The 14,752-nt window shown below is 59.1% G+C and overlaps 1 protein-coding gene across 1 annotated transcript; it reads left to right on the top strand.

Moving 5' to 3' along the window:
- The first annotated feature begins 7,094 nt into the window (after window positions 1-7,094).
- GPR37L1 (G protein-coupled receptor 37 like 1) lies at window positions 7,095-13,038 on the top strand. Its single transcript, XM_074925263.1, has 2 exons — window positions 7,095-7,823; window positions 11,742-13,038. The coding sequence occupies exons 1-2, from the start codon at window positions 7,128-7,130 to the stop codon at window positions 12,552-12,554; spliced, it is 1,509 nt and encodes a 502-aa protein (XP_074781364.1). The 5' UTR covers window positions 7,095-7,127; the 3' UTR covers window positions 12,555-13,038.
- Window positions 13,039-14,752: the final 1,714 nt, after the last annotated feature.

Consider the following 14,752-nt stretch of genomic DNA (forward strand, 5'->3'; position numbering starts at 1 on the left):
GTCTGATGGCAGATGTTGGCATGGATGGACATTTCTGGTAGTGCTCAACACCTCACAGGATCAGGCCCCAGCTGTTGTGGCCAGGGGCTGCCCATGGATGCAGAAAGAGCATATCTGGTCAGGATGGTGCCTGGTTTGAAGGCAGGCTGTGGGGGAACAGGAAAGACCACTCAGAAGACCAAGTCTGGCTGTGGGGTGGGGCAGAGGTGTCTGAATGGCACCTCTGTGAGCATGGAAACCTGTGGCCATCCCCCCCACCAAGGAGTTCACAGCCCTGCCAGGCTGCCTAGAGCAGGCAGCCCCTGTGGGCAAGGCTGCCTGCGCACGGGGTCCCCCTGAATGCACCACAGCCTCTCACAAAGCCCCCGGCCCACAGACACCCTGCTGCAGGGGACGTGACCCTGGACCACCCTGCTGCCAGCCTTGAAGCCCAGCAGCCCTTGGCCCCCTGCACGGGGGGGGCATCGCCCCGAGCAGCAGAGACTGCCCATATGCCAGCTCCCTCCTCGCGCCTTTCCAAGGATATTTCTGATAAGTGCAAATCACCTTGACTTTTGCTCTGAGACCTTGAACGGTTTGGGTAGAGCATGGACGGGGGCCAGCGCTGTGCCTCCCTCAGGACAGCCTCCGTCTTTCTGCAGGCAGGTTATTTTCCACCGGTGTTTCCCCAGCGCCCAGGTTTTGGCCGGCGGGTGGATTGCAGCCACAGGTCACCCAATCTGCCTCTCCCTCTGCCGACACAAGCCGGGATGGCAGCCCTGACACAAGTCACCTGGCACAGGCTCTGTCCTTAAAGCTCCCCCAGACCTTTCTCCTGCTCATCTGCAGCCCCAGCTGGGTTTTAACCTCCACGGCTGCAGAAGGAGTTGGGATTCACTGAGAGCAGTCAGGAACATGAAGCATCCTGAAAGTGGTACTAGGAAACAGGGGATGACATAACCTTGCAGCATGGTTGTTTTCACCAGTGCTCCAGCTGACGTCCCCCAGGACCTAGAGGGAATGCTACAACAGCCCACGGCAACGGTCACCCCAAACCCAAGCTCTGTGCAGCTCTGAAGCCCCCAGCTGCAGCGCTTGACAGCCAGAGCAGGGCACACAGCAGCAAGGGAGCATGAGGATTACCCGAAAGCAGGGAAAAACAAAGGAGTTATTACTAGAGCCAGAGGGACTGAACTGAGGCAAATGGAGAAACCAAATACCTTGTCCCCCAGGAAAAGAAGGTGATGGACATGAAGATGGTTTATTTCCTATTATACTTATGAGTGGGTTTGTCCCAAAGTTGCATTTTTGCATTTGTGAGTCCTTGTGCATTTACAGGGAACTTGGGAGTGAAACACCAAGTGAGCTCCAACACAGGGGCCAAGCTCAGGGCCTCTCTGAACGGCCTCTCACAGCTTCCAGACCCATTTTATTGCACGGGAGAATACTGCCTTTGCCCTAAGCTGAACTTGCCTTGGGTTCTCCGCTCCTCCCCTGAACTCAACACGACCGCCGTGTTGCAAACAGAAAAGCAGCTCCTGCTCACATGGGCTGATAACACTTCCCCGCACAGCCAAGGCTGCATCCAGCACCGTGGCCCCGACCCACGGAGAGCCTGGACATCCCCGCGGTGGCCCCTGCGTGGAAGCCCCAGGAACTCGCTTCCTGCTGTGGCTCAAAGAAAATCCCACTGTCATTTTCGTTTCCTTGCTGCAAAATGGAATTGAGTGCTCATGTCATGCTTTAAACCAGTGACTGCTGGGAAACTTGCCCACAGGGAGCAGAGCCAGAGTCCTGCCGGGGGCCGGGAAGGCCATGAGGTGCAGGTTTGCTCCGGTAGTGCTGGCTGCAGCGAACTCAGCGCAGGGGGGCTGCAGTCAGACTGGAGAGGCTTTTCATGAGCACCAGGAAGGAGGTGCAGGATCAGGGGAGGGGGAGCTGCAGGTTTCAAAGCCTCTCATGGCTCCCGCGTGCAGCTGGCTGGCACCATGGTGTGCTGGGAACAGCGGGTCACACATCACAGGCTGCTTCACCCCGAAATCCCCCAAATTCTGCACTGAACCATTGCATACCACCCCTGCCAGAGACAGCAGCTTGCAGGGTCGGTGCCATCGAGATACTGATGGGAACTCCAAACTGCCCCATAAAGCCCTGAGACAGGCTTAGCCCAGCACACCAGGAGTTAATTTTGAGACCCAGAAGCCGGAGTGAGCGCAGATGCTGGGCTGGTCTCAGCAGGCTTCTGGAGGGCGTGAAAATCACACGGGAGCATCTTCATTCAGGACAAGGGGTCATAGCAGTGGTGGGGAGCTCCTCGCAGTGCCCCCCTCCCGCAGACCTGCCTTCAGAGCCGCAGCTGCCTGAGCGCCGGGTTTGCCTGCACCAGCTGTCTGTGTTTACCGTGTCCCCTCCCTGCCCTCTCCCCCCTTTCCAAGGAGCCATGCAGATCACTCTAAAGCACAGGGCAAACAGGCGTGTACCAGCCTTGTTATTGCTTTGCTCCCACACAGCCCAGACTGTTTGGTGGAAACAAAAAGGAGCCGTTTTCCTCCTCTCATTGGGCACTTGGGGCTTGTCTGCCCCCCCTCGTCACCAGAGGAAGGGCGAGGTGCCGCAGGGTGAGGGGCACCCGCAGTGGCGGGGATGGTGGGTTCTGGAGCAGCTCGTCCTGCCATGTCTGCAAAGCAGCCAGAAGAGATCCCCTCCTGCTATGCACTGTCAGAGGGAGCTTGGGGTAGCCCTGAGGAGCTTATCAAAGCTCGCCAGAAGACACACAGAAGCCTCAAGAGGTTTCTGACATTTATACTGTGTTTTCATCAACGGAGAAAAATCAGATGTGAAATTGAGTCTGAGCATGCCCACTCTTCAGACACTTCAGGCTGTAGTTACAGGACACTCTCACCCACTTGCAGAGCTCTCGAAGAGCTGAGCTACGCTGGGTCTAAGCTCACTGTTGGGGTCTGATGAGGGACGTAGCGAGCAGGGGATGAGATGGACAGCTCTGGCATCTCCCAGAGCCCTTAGTGAGGACACTCTGTGACACAATGGCTCAGCAGAGCACAGACCTGACGAGCTGGAAGTGCACAGCAGCAGGAGTGGGGCCATGAGGAGAGGAGCAGGGCTGCCGGAGGTCATGGATGGAGCCTCACTTCCAAGGTGCCAGGGCAGTGCACGCCATGGGGAAGAGAGCAGCTTGTCCCTGCCACCCTGCTGCCCTCCCAGCCAGCCTGCAAACTCAGTTCGGCATCACTGGTGCTGTCACCTCCTGGCAAAAATGCTTATCCAACCCACAGACAGTCTCATGCCAACTGTCCATCTCAGCACATGGCATTACACTCGCAGGCATCTTACTGCTGCCCAGACTTTCAAGCTTCCTCTGTCTCAGCCAAGCCCCTGTGCTTGAATTAGAGCACTTCTTCTCCTCAGAAACCACAAGGGCAGTGAACAATGTTGTGTAGACTGGGACTGGACACAGCTCACCCTTCATGATGGTGATGCTGGGGCCTGGGTAGAAGGACACTGAGTCTTCCAGAGGAGGCAAGAAGGGAGTCAGAGAAACTCATCAACTGATGTGGGGGGTCCCAGCTGCCACAGACACTGCCTGCTCACACACCCTGGAGGGTGCTGGTACCCTCACTATCCCCTCCGGCCAGGGAAAGACAGTCCAGCAATGGAATCCAACACAGCATCTCCCTCACATCCCACTGTGTCCCTGCTGAACCATCCCCAGCATCTGGCAAGCCATGGTGGGACGTGCACACGGTGGATGGGAGCTGAGGCAGTTGCTGGGTGGTTTTGTAATTGCCCTTGGCTGCAACAAAGCTGTCTTGCTCCAATGGAACAGCTTAAAAAAGTCCCAGAATGGGGAAGATCTTTGACGTGGTGCAATGCAGGCTCAGAAACACTTTTGACTTTTGCCCCTTTTCTGTCAGATGATTTTGGATGTTTTGCTGATGGTTCCTCTGGGCCACAGGGTGGGGAGATCCAGGTCTCGGGTAGGATCTGATTTTTGTGCAGATTTGTCCAAAACTTGGAGGGTTGAATGAAATATCTTGAAAGAGGGGATTTAGGAAGAAACCTCCCCTGGGTCACAGTGGAAAGCTCTGACTCAGATAAAGTACTTCCAAGGAGACATCTGCAAAACCCAGACACACACTCATCTCCCGAGAAACAGACTCAGCCTGTCTGTGAATTTAGGCTGGAGAAGATAAATGTGAGCTTCCCAAATAGTCTCTGGAGCTGTTGTCTGGCCCTCAGTTTGGGGACTCACACTGTCTGGAAGGTCCTGGATAGAGGGAAGGAAGAGGAGTATCTTGGAGGCTGCTTGGATGACGATTCCCTGGGTGACAGAGCCCTCCCGAGGTCACTCCTGTGCCACTGAAATGCCACCTTGCCCCAGTGAACTCTGCTGTTGTCTTCAGGCAGCTCCGTGACACACCCTGCCGTTGTGCAATGGCCATGAAATGGATCTAAAAATAGCTCCCTCTCCTCGCAGAAAAACACCTGGCTGCCTTGCAGCAGTGTGCCAGCACCTTGCCGCATCCCTCCTGGCAGGCTGATGTGGACACTGAGGAAAGACCTCATCCTCCTCCTCTGTGCTCCTGGGCCAAGCCCTGCCTTGCCTTTGTTCATCCCTCACTGAGCTCTGTCACCAGGCAGCGTGGTTTTCCTCTGAGCCTCACGTGGGGACTGATGCCATCAGTTCTGCTACCTGGCCTTTGCAGAGGGAGCTGGGAGCAGCACTGGAGGGTCACTGAGGACCAAATTTGTGTTATCTGTCCTTCAGTTAACGAGACAATTAAAATGCTGGTAGTGCTTGGCTGGACAAGTTGCCTGTGACGTGGCTCTACTGGCATCCCCCCATCAGAACAGCACTGTGCCTCTGTTGCAAACTGGAGACAGTTCAGCTCTTTTTGGGGTTTGTTCTCTGCTAGGGAGAACACTTGGATCATTTATGAATGGGATGGTGGGCCAAGGCCAGAGCAGTCATGAATTCTGGGGTTGGTCCCCTGATCTTTCACAGATTCTCTTGTGTCCTTGCAGCCAGAGCACCTGGAGCAATTGGCAGCCCACAGCAGTCCTGCATGATCCCCAGACTGTCACTGAGCTCAGGCTGAGCAATTCTCCCTCTGGCAGACGGGCTCACTAGTGTCAGACCAGTGATCACTTGGAGGTGCCAGTCCCTCCACACCCAGGACAGACCTCAGGCATTGCCACTGTTTGCTCCTGTAGAACCCAGCAAGAGCTGAAATCCTCATTTCCCTGTTGGAAATAGCCAAATGATGCTCAAAAATCACAGCGTTATGGAGAGGCAAAGAGCAGCACCTGGCTGCGGGAGAAGCAGCGTGAGGAAGAAGAGCAGCCAGACACAGCTGCCAGCTCCTGCCTGCAGAGCCCTGGGCAAAGTGTTGCTGGCAGGACCTGGGGCTGCAGGCAAAAGCGCCAGGCTGCAGGTGTGCCTCCCTCTTCTGTGGCCTTTGCTGATCAGCACTGTCACACACAGTCGAGGAATGGTTCCAGTGCAGGAGGGATGAGCCAAATGATTCGGGAGCAGAGGCTCCTCCTGCCTCATCCTGCAGGGACAGGAGTCCCTGCCAGCCCAGCTGCGGTGGCCAAGCACCAAGTATGTGATTTTGAGCAGAGCAGGAGCATCCCATCACTGAAACCCGTGTCAGCAGGTGTCCTGCTAGCTGTGGTCACGTTCTCACCTGGAAGGGGCAGCCTTTGAGTTCTGGGACTCAGTTTTCCTGCGCTGGTGCCAGCGGCATTGGCTGTCCCACCGCAAGAGGCCCATGTCCCCCTCAGTGCCCCAGAACATCAGCACAGGGGCCCCTCTGGCTCGGGGAGGAGCGGGCATGGGGCCAGATGGAGATGGCAGGGGGGTCCCAGCCAGGGGGAAGCTGGTGTTTGCTGGTGGTGGTGGGATGAGGTGTCCCAGGCTCTGCCACTGTCCCATGCAGGGGAGGGAAAAACTCCTTGAGCTGCTCTGGTCTGGGGTAGCCCCACTGCTTCCAGCCTGGCGTGCACCTCCACGGACTGCCTATGTGCCACAGGGCATGTCCCCAGAGGGGACCCTGGTCCCTCCAGTCCCACAGTCATGGGGAAGAGGTGGCAGCACAGGGAGAGATAGGAGCACAGGGGAATAGGAGATTAGGAGGAGAGGTGGTGGGTATGGGGAGAGGTGATGAAAATGGGGAAAGATGATGGGTCTGGGGGAGAGATAATGGGTATGGGGAGAAGTCATAGGTACAGGGGATCAGGGATCTCAGTTGTGTTCAAACCCCTGTCCCAGAGGGGAAATCAGTAGGAAAAGCAGCAACAAACCTTGGGAGAGCTGGGCCTGCAGATCTGACACGCCGATGGAGTGAGGAGCATCACCTGAGGCCCGCCAGTCCATCCTCTCACCCCTCACCTGAGGAGGTGGTCTGGCTGTTTGAGGGCATCCTGAGTCCAAGCTGAGTGTGCAGGGGACGTGCCACACGGTGCCCAGTGCCAGACCTTGGGCAACCTTAGTGCCACCTGCTCAGGCAGGGTCTGGGAGAGCTCAAGTGGGAAGACCTGAGCTCAGCAACCCATCCCCAGTGCCAAGCCATGGGCAGCCTTTGTCCAGCTCGTTCTGGGGGGGTGTTGGGGGGGGATGTTGGGGATGCTGGGCAGATGTCAGGGATGTTGGGGATGCTGGGTGGATGTCGGGGGATGTTGGTGATGCTGGGTGGATGTCAGGGATGTTGGGGATGCTGGGTGGATGTCGGGGGATGTTGGGGATGCTGGGTGGATGTCAGGGATGTTTGGGATGCTGGGTGGATGTCAGGGATGTTGGGGATGCTGGGTGGATGTCGGGGGATGTTGGGGATGCTGGGCTGTCCAGCCTGGTAGCTGTCTCATCTCAGCGGAGCTTGGCAGCCGCCCCGGGCGCGGGGGGGTGGGGGGGGTGGGGGGGTGACCAGCAGAGGGCCCGGCGCTGCCGCTCCCCAGAGCGGCTTTTATTTTGCCCAGAGCTCTCCGGAGAGCCCAGAGCAGCGGCCGGAGCCGGACAGAGCGGCTGCTCCTCCGGACGGCTCCCTCGCTGCCCGCAGCCCCGGCGTCCCTGTGATCGGGGCTGCCCTGTCTCCCAGCAGACGCTTTCTCCGGAGGGTGCGGAGGGGACGATGCCTTCGCCGCCGCCGCCGCTTGTCCTCTTGCTGCTGATGCTGCTGGCACCGGGGGCTGCGGCGATGCGAGGCAGGGCTGGGCAGCCTGGGGAAGGCAGCACCCACCGTGGCCAGGGTGCAGATGGAAGTAGGACTCTGCCGACGATTTCCCGGGACAGTCCAGAGGTCCAGGTGATGAAGGAGAGGCTGCGCCGGGGGACGGAGGAGGACTCCAAGTCAGTGCAGCAGTACGTGCCGGGAGTGCGGGTGGAGTTCCCACGGCCCCTCAACTCCGCCAGCCTGCACCCAACCAAGGCCCTGCTGCCATCCAGCACGGACCCATCTGAGCAGCAACAAGGAGTCCCCACGGACGGGGAGGGGGCAGAGCCCCGAACTAACCTCACCACCGTGTCCGACAAGCGGTTGCAAATCCAGAACCCCTTGTACCCGGTGACGGAAAACTCCTACAGTGCCTACGCTGTGATGTTTCTGTCTCTCATCGTCTTTGCAGTGGGCATAATCGGAAACCTCTCTGTGATGTGCATTGTGTGGCACAATTACTACATGAAGAGTGCCTGGAATTCCATCCTGGCCAGCCTGGCTTTCTGGGACTTCCTTATCCTCTTCTTCTGCCTGCCCGTGGTCATCTTCAACGAGATCACCAAGAAGAGGCTGCTGGGGGACGTGTCCTGTCGCATTGTGCCCTTTATGGAGGTAAGGGGCTGCACAGGGCCCTGGAGGGCTCAAGGACTCGTGTCCCCTCTGCCCTCTTGCTTTGGGGACAGTCCATGCTGCTGGTGGCCTGGCACAAGGGCTGTGTGCCCGAGAACCCAATTGCGTGGCACAGCAAGGAGCCGAGGGATGGTCTCAATATTGACGTTCCCTTTCCTTTGGCCTCAGGCCGTTCCTCAGGCTCTGTAGCCAGCACCAGCACTGTCAGGGCTGGGAAGATGCCATGAAACCTTCCTTTGTCCAGCCAGCATGGGGGCTTCTGTCCATGGGGTCCCTCTGTCTGTCTGTCCCTGTCCCAGCCTGACACCCCACAGCCTGTGGGCTCAGCCCCACATGGTGCTGGCCCAGCACTGGCTGTGGTGGACTACTGAGGATGGCCCCAGGGCAGGGGGCTGCAGGTGGGGCAGTAATGGGGTGGAAGAGACCGAGAGTTAGATTTGGTAACCTGAGATCTTTGATTGTCCCCAAGCCTCACACGTGATGGTTTGGCCACATTCAGGGTGAGCTGTAGACCCACTGAGAAGGCTACAGGGGCTGTGGTGATGGGAAGGCAGAATGAGCAAAAATGCCCCAGATGGTGTGATTTTGCATGGTCCTACTCTTGCACTGAAAACAAACCTTCACTGTGGGGCATGTCCCATGTTGCAGGGACAGCTGGGATCCGCTGGTCCCCTCCATGCTCACGTACGACAAACAGACCCAGCCTGCCTGTGTGTGTTCTCTGGGGCTCCAAAGCCCAGTTTATTGAAGAAAGGTGCAAACACAAGATTGGAAGAGATCAGATACACTGTCAGGTCCACCTTCTCAGGCTTGGTCAGGCCAGACAGGGTTCAAAATCTGCCCATCCCACCGAGTGTCTACTCCCATGGTCAGTGCCCCCGACAAGACATAGAAATACCAGCTGCAAGCTGAGGCCATGGCTTGTGCTGGAGGGCCCCAGGGCTGCTACCTTCATTCTTCCCAAACCTGATCAGGATGTGTGAGAGCACTGACACCCCTTGGCACCCATGCCCAGGCCAGCCCTGCCTTCCCAGGGCTGTCACCAGGCTGAGATATGACCTGGCCTTCAGTCATCATCAGTCTGGTCTGTGCCCATCACCAGGACTCAAGCCTGATCAGAGAAATAACAGCTGGAGGGAAGAGAGAGCAGGCCTTGGCACTCAGACAGGGAAAGCTCGTGGCTGCAGGGGCCTCAGTCATTACAGGCAAAGAAATGATCCCAAGATATTGACATATCCCATCACAGTCCCCTCCCCAACATCCCCCTCCCTGGTCCAGCTTCTGCTGGAGAGTGGGACCCAGGGCTCTGGGGTGGAGGACCTGGCTGCATATCACTCCCTGTGTGGCTGGATTATCCTCTCTTGCTTCACCTGACAGCAGCTGCAGGTTGGGGTGACTCCAGCACAGGCTAGAGGGGGGTAGACATGGGTCTGAATGGGCTGGCACAGCCCCACTGCCAGGGCTGTGAGGTGAGCAGGTCTGAGGCCACCGCTGCAGCAGTGGTCCCAGTCTGTCCTGCTGCTCCCCAGTGCCAGTGCCCTTGTGCAGGGTCTGCGGAGGCACGGGGGCTCTGGGACTTTCATGGGCAGCTTGGCTGTGCAGGCCCCTAGCAGGGGACCCCAGCAATTCCACTGGGTTGTTTGGGTGCAGGCCTGGGGTGATGGACCTGCACCCACAGCCCTAAACCTGCAAGTTCCAGCCTAGCACAACAACGGGGTGTTTGGTGGAGAGGTGCAGCCCTCGCCTCTCTGCACTGTCTCCCCTGCTCAGCAAGAACCTCTTCATTTCTGGAGATGTCCCACCCCAGCCTCTTACTAAATGCAGTGAGTGCCCCGTCCCTATCCTCCCCCTCAGGCCCCTGATGTCACAGCTGAATTGAAGGAGGACTCAGAGAGGGGAGGAATATGGACCCGTATTTGCCCAGGCAGGCAGGCTCAGCACCCCGGGTAAGGATGGGAAGGGTGATGTCCTCGAACCAGACGCCTTTCTGAGAAGAATATTCCACTACCTGAGTTGCTTATGGGGTCCCTGGCCATGTCCCTGTGGGTGGCACCTCCAGATACAGGGACTGAACAGCACCAGGGTGCCCCTGAGACAGCTCAGTCCCTGAAGGAGGCAGGAAGGATGGTGGGATGTTGGGGCTGCTGAGGGATGGGCATGGCACAGCCCTGGGGAGTCACAGTCCTGTTGTGGTCCTCCCAGGAGGCTACTCCTGCTCTGTCACCCCAGATACCAGTCCTACCCTGCCCTCCTGCCTCTGTCCCCCAGAGCAAGGGCAGAAACCGGCTTCAGAGCTTCTCTGTTCACCTGGGACCCAGCACCTGCCTGGGTAGGAGAGCGTGGCCAGGCCAGAGCTAAATCCCCAGCCCAGGGTCAGCCATGAGAGAGGAAATCAGTCTGCAGTCCAGCAGTTCATGTCCAGCCTTTCAGGATGGGACTGTGCAAGCATTTCAGGCTGCTGCATGAACTCTGTAAGGAGCAAACCTTCTGTCCTCCACTTTGTAGCGACTCAGATGCCCTGCGGGGGGGCACAAAGCCAGGTTTCTGGAGCAGAGCTGGCTACACGGGCTCCTGGTGACAGGCGGTATGCAGGGATGTGCCTGGGGTGACCAGTGGCACCAGCTGCATCCCTGCCAGGGCACTGGGGAGGATGCTCTGCCATGTCCGAGTTACACGCCAGGACTGAGGGGACCGGGAGAAACAAAAGAGCCTGTGGGAGGGTGTAGGGGGAGAGGAAAGGCAGCAACACAGCAGCACTGGGATGGCTGCAGCTGCCAGCCAGGGAGCCGGGCAAGTGTGCTTGGTGTTGACTGTGGGGCAGAGCAAGGGTTCTGAATGCTCGGGGTGGCTCTGGGCATTGGGCTGAGGAGCTGGGACATGAGCAGGGTGTTGGGTGGTGGGGCTGGGTGCAGGATGGTGCCCCGATGTTGTGGCCAGGGGGATGCTGCTGTGCATAACCAAATGGTGATGCTGGTGCTTGGCATCAGTGTTGGCCATGAGCTGCTGAAGGGGCCAACCCAGGACCACTGGAAAAGGTGGGGGTAGGGGCAGGGGGGGCAGTGCCAGGCCTGTTTCGGGCTGCTATTCAGCCATCCTGCAGAGCCCTAGGTGGTTTCCTGAGTGCTGGGAAGGTCCTTCAGCACAGGGTGACATTTGATGGCTTTGTGAGGCCAGGAACGGCCACAGGGCTGGGGGGCACCAGCATGTGACTCTGCCATTTTTCTGGCCAAGGGCTGTGGGACTTGGCTCTGAGCAAAGCTGCAGCTCTGGGGCTGGGACTGTGAATGCTGATTGTGACCTTCGGTGCCTTGCCAGCCCTCCCAGAGCCATCGTGATTCCTCTGCCTCCCTTGGCCTCTTCCCTTTGGCAAAGGGGATGTTTTTCCTGCCATATTCAATGCAGCGGAAATTGCCCCAAGCTGATTTGTGACAACGGTGTCTTTAACTCATTTGCCCTGTCTGGGAAGCAGCAACTCTGCAGAGCAGGGCAGGGACAAGCCAGCCTGGGGCAGCTTGCGGGGGGCTTGGGGACCCTGGGAAGGTGTTGGTGGGTGTGATGGTCCCTCTTCAGAATAGAGGAAGAGCCTGATGGACATTTTTGCTATTCCCACCCCAGCTGGACAGACAGACAGACATCCACCAAAGCTTCTCCCTTCTGCAGAGAAGGGAGCTGGGTAGGGACAAACAGGTCAAGGGACATTTTTATCCACTGCCGTCTCAGGAGTCACAGAAAAGTGGCTCTAAAGCTGGGGTGCAGCCACAGGTTGTGACCTCCCTACAGCCTTGGAGGGTCTCAGGCTGTGGTCTTGGGTAGCCAGGGGTTTGCCACCAGCCTGGTGAAGTCAAGCCCCCTGGGATGACCCTGCAGCACGGCCACTTGTTCTGCCTCCCCCCTCGCCAGGTATCATCACTGGGAGTCACCACCTTCAGCCTCTGTGCCCTGGGCATCGACAGGTTCCATGCAGCCACCAGCCCCCAGGCCAGCGCCCGGCCCATCGAGCAGTGCCAGTCCATCATCGCCAAGCTGGCAGTCATCTGGGTGGGCTCCATGACGCTGTCGGTGCCAGAGATCCTGCTCTGGCAGCTGGTGCAGGACACGTCGCCCGTGTCCGGCATAGTGACAGAATATTGCACCATGAAGCCCTCGTCCAACCTGCCCGAGTCCATCTACTCGCTGGTGCTTACCTACCAAAACGCCCGGATGTGGTGGTACTTTGGTTGCTACTTCTGCTTGCCCATCCTCTTCACCGTGAGCTGCCAGCTGGTGACCCGGAGGATCAGCGGCACTGAGAAGAAGAGCGAGTGCCGCGGGACCAAGCACGGCCAGTGCGAGAGTCACTTGAACTGCACCATCATCGGGCTGACCATCATTTACGGGCTCTGCACCACCCCAGAGAATGTCTGCAACATCGTGGTGGCCTATATGTCCCCTGACATGTCCAAGCAGACCTTGGACCTGCTCAACCTCATCAACCAGTTCTTCCTGTTCTTCAAGTGCTCAGTGACACCCATCCTGCTCCTGTGCCTCTGCAGACCCCTGGGCCAGGCCTTCATGGACTGCTGCTGCTGCTGCTGTGAGGGCTGCGGCCCCGACACTGCCTCCAGCGAGGGTAGCGCCGACAGCAAGCTCAAAACGGAGATGTCCTCCTCCATCTTCTTTGACAAGCCCCGGGAGTCCCCTCCACCCCTCCTGGCCCTCGGCACACCTTGCTAAGTGCCACCAGGGAGCTGTAGAGATCGTTCCACCGCCTCCTCCCAAGACCAAACGTTTTGCCATTAGTGCCTGTGTCTGGACATGGAGCAAGCAGAAGAGACAGCTCAGGGGGCTGCGCCATGGGCTTCAAACCCCACCATGGGCAAGTGGGGCTTGAAATCCCAGTCCCCATGGCTACATTGGCAGCCTTCTTGCCTCTGCCCAAAGGCCAGCAAGGACATCAACACCCTCCCATCCTGGCTGCCTGGCCAGGCTCAGAGGGGTTGCTGCTCTGGAGATGGAGTTGTGCCAGAAAGGTCCCATCTGAAACTACAGAGGGTTTCCATGGTGGCTTGCAGATGACATAGAAAACACAAACTGCCCTTGTCCTGTCCTGACCCCTCCTGCCAGCCCCATCCACAGTAGAAGAAGGTCCAAGTGATTATAGCCCACCAGATCCAAGCAGTGCCCTGTAAGAAAGAGCTCAATAAACCAGTAACCTAGAGCACGTCGCACACGCAGCCATCCAGCACCGCCGAGCAGAGCCCTGGGGAGCCAGCATCTGGGGTTGGATGGCTCTTTCCTAAAACCTGGGGGCTCTGGGGTGGGCATGGGCAGCTGGGTGGGCACGAGGGCAGGAAAGCAGCCGTGCCAGGTCAGGCAGCACCTAAGGGAGGTGGGGAACGGTCCCCAGTCCTTCTGCCCTGTTCCCCCTGAGGTGGTGCCGAGCGAGCTGGTGCTGAGCCTGCCCCTGGGAGGGTCTGGGCTTGGGGTGGTTTGCAGGACTCAAACTGGTCCCAGCCAGCCCGGCCCAGCACTAGGCTGAGGTGCTCTGCACCCTACAGGACCACGGTGCTGCTGTGCAGTGCTGGGGGTGCCCACGTGGGACCACCACCCCCCGGCACCCCCTGGGGAGCCCACGGGGTGAGCACATCTCATCCACACAGCCCCGTGCAGGGCTCCCAGCCTTCATCCACCCGCCCATCGCAGGGACAAAATTGTCCCAGGATGTTGATTCAGGGTACCAGGGTTTCCAAGCCCCACATCCATCCCCTGCTCAAGGCTCCCGCACCCAGGGTGGGTTTCGGGGAGTGCATCAGCTGAGGGCAGGCTGGCCATGCTGGCCCCGACCAGCAGAGCTGTTAAAGCTCCTTGTCCTGCCGCTGGCATCCGCCCCAGCCCACGAAATGCCGGGGCAAGGGAGACGGTTGCTACGGCCGGGTGAATGCGAGGGGCTCACTGCAGGCTTTGTGCAGCATCGACACCCACCGGGCTTTGCTTTCGCAGCCCCGTTTCCAGGGAAACAAAAGCCCCAGTTTTCTTCCAAGAGCACAGAAATGGGTTTTTCCTTTCCTCCCCCCGACCAGTGCTGGGCCCCACAGTTTGGGAGCAGGCAGAGAGAGGAGGGGTCTCATCCTGGCACAGGGATGGAAGGGGGGAAGCAGAGGCCAGGCTGCCCACTGTGACCTCACCCCCCTGCACCCTGACAGGGTGAGTGGGTCCCTGTGGGGGTTTGGTGGCGGTGGGAGGAAGGGAGCGGGGGCAGCTCTCACGCGCTTGGTCCGTGCAGCTCTGTCCTGAGCCTGGGCCAAGGGCAAACAAAGCCGGGCTTGTTGCTGTGGCCCCGTGGGGCTGGATGCGTGGGGAGAAGGGCCGGGCGGGGGGAAGGGAGGGTGCAGGCAGCACCATCACCATGGGCTGTGGGCAACACACAGCCCTGCAGCAGGCAGAGCACCCCAGGGGCCGGGCTGAACCCCAGCGCTCGTGCCAGCCCCAGCACCCAGGTAAAGCACAGAGCACAGCCCTGCGGGCAGGGCAGGCATCAGCCCCCCAGAGGACGCGGGGCAGGGCCGCCCCTGCCAGAGATGGCCACAGCCCCTAGGAAGGGGCTGGTGTGGGCAAGGGGGCACGGAGAGGCGGCTAGAGCCCTGCAGCAACCCCGCTCCAAAGCCAGCATGGAAGCAGGGCCCTGTGGCAGCCCTGGAACACGATGTGGGGGCAGAGGACGGTCCTGGCCACAGCCAGAGGTCTCCGAGCCCATCCTCGCACCCAGGCGAAGATAACCAGGCATCCAGAGCCATCAGAGCTGAGAATGACCATGCGGGTATCTGGTGCTGCCTGGGGGACAGGGACCCCCGCCTCATTCTCTGAGGCACGGGCACAGCACCAAGGAGGGACGGGTGACAGTGAGGAAGTAACGTGACTGTAACCACACCCCG

Source organism: Athene noctua, chromosome 23 (genome assembly GCF_965140245.1).
Source record: "Athene noctua chromosome 23, bAthNoc1.hap1.1, whole genome shotgun sequence".
Taxonomy (NCBI): domain Eukaryota; kingdom Metazoa; phylum Chordata; class Aves; order Strigiformes; family Strigidae; genus Athene; species Athene noctua.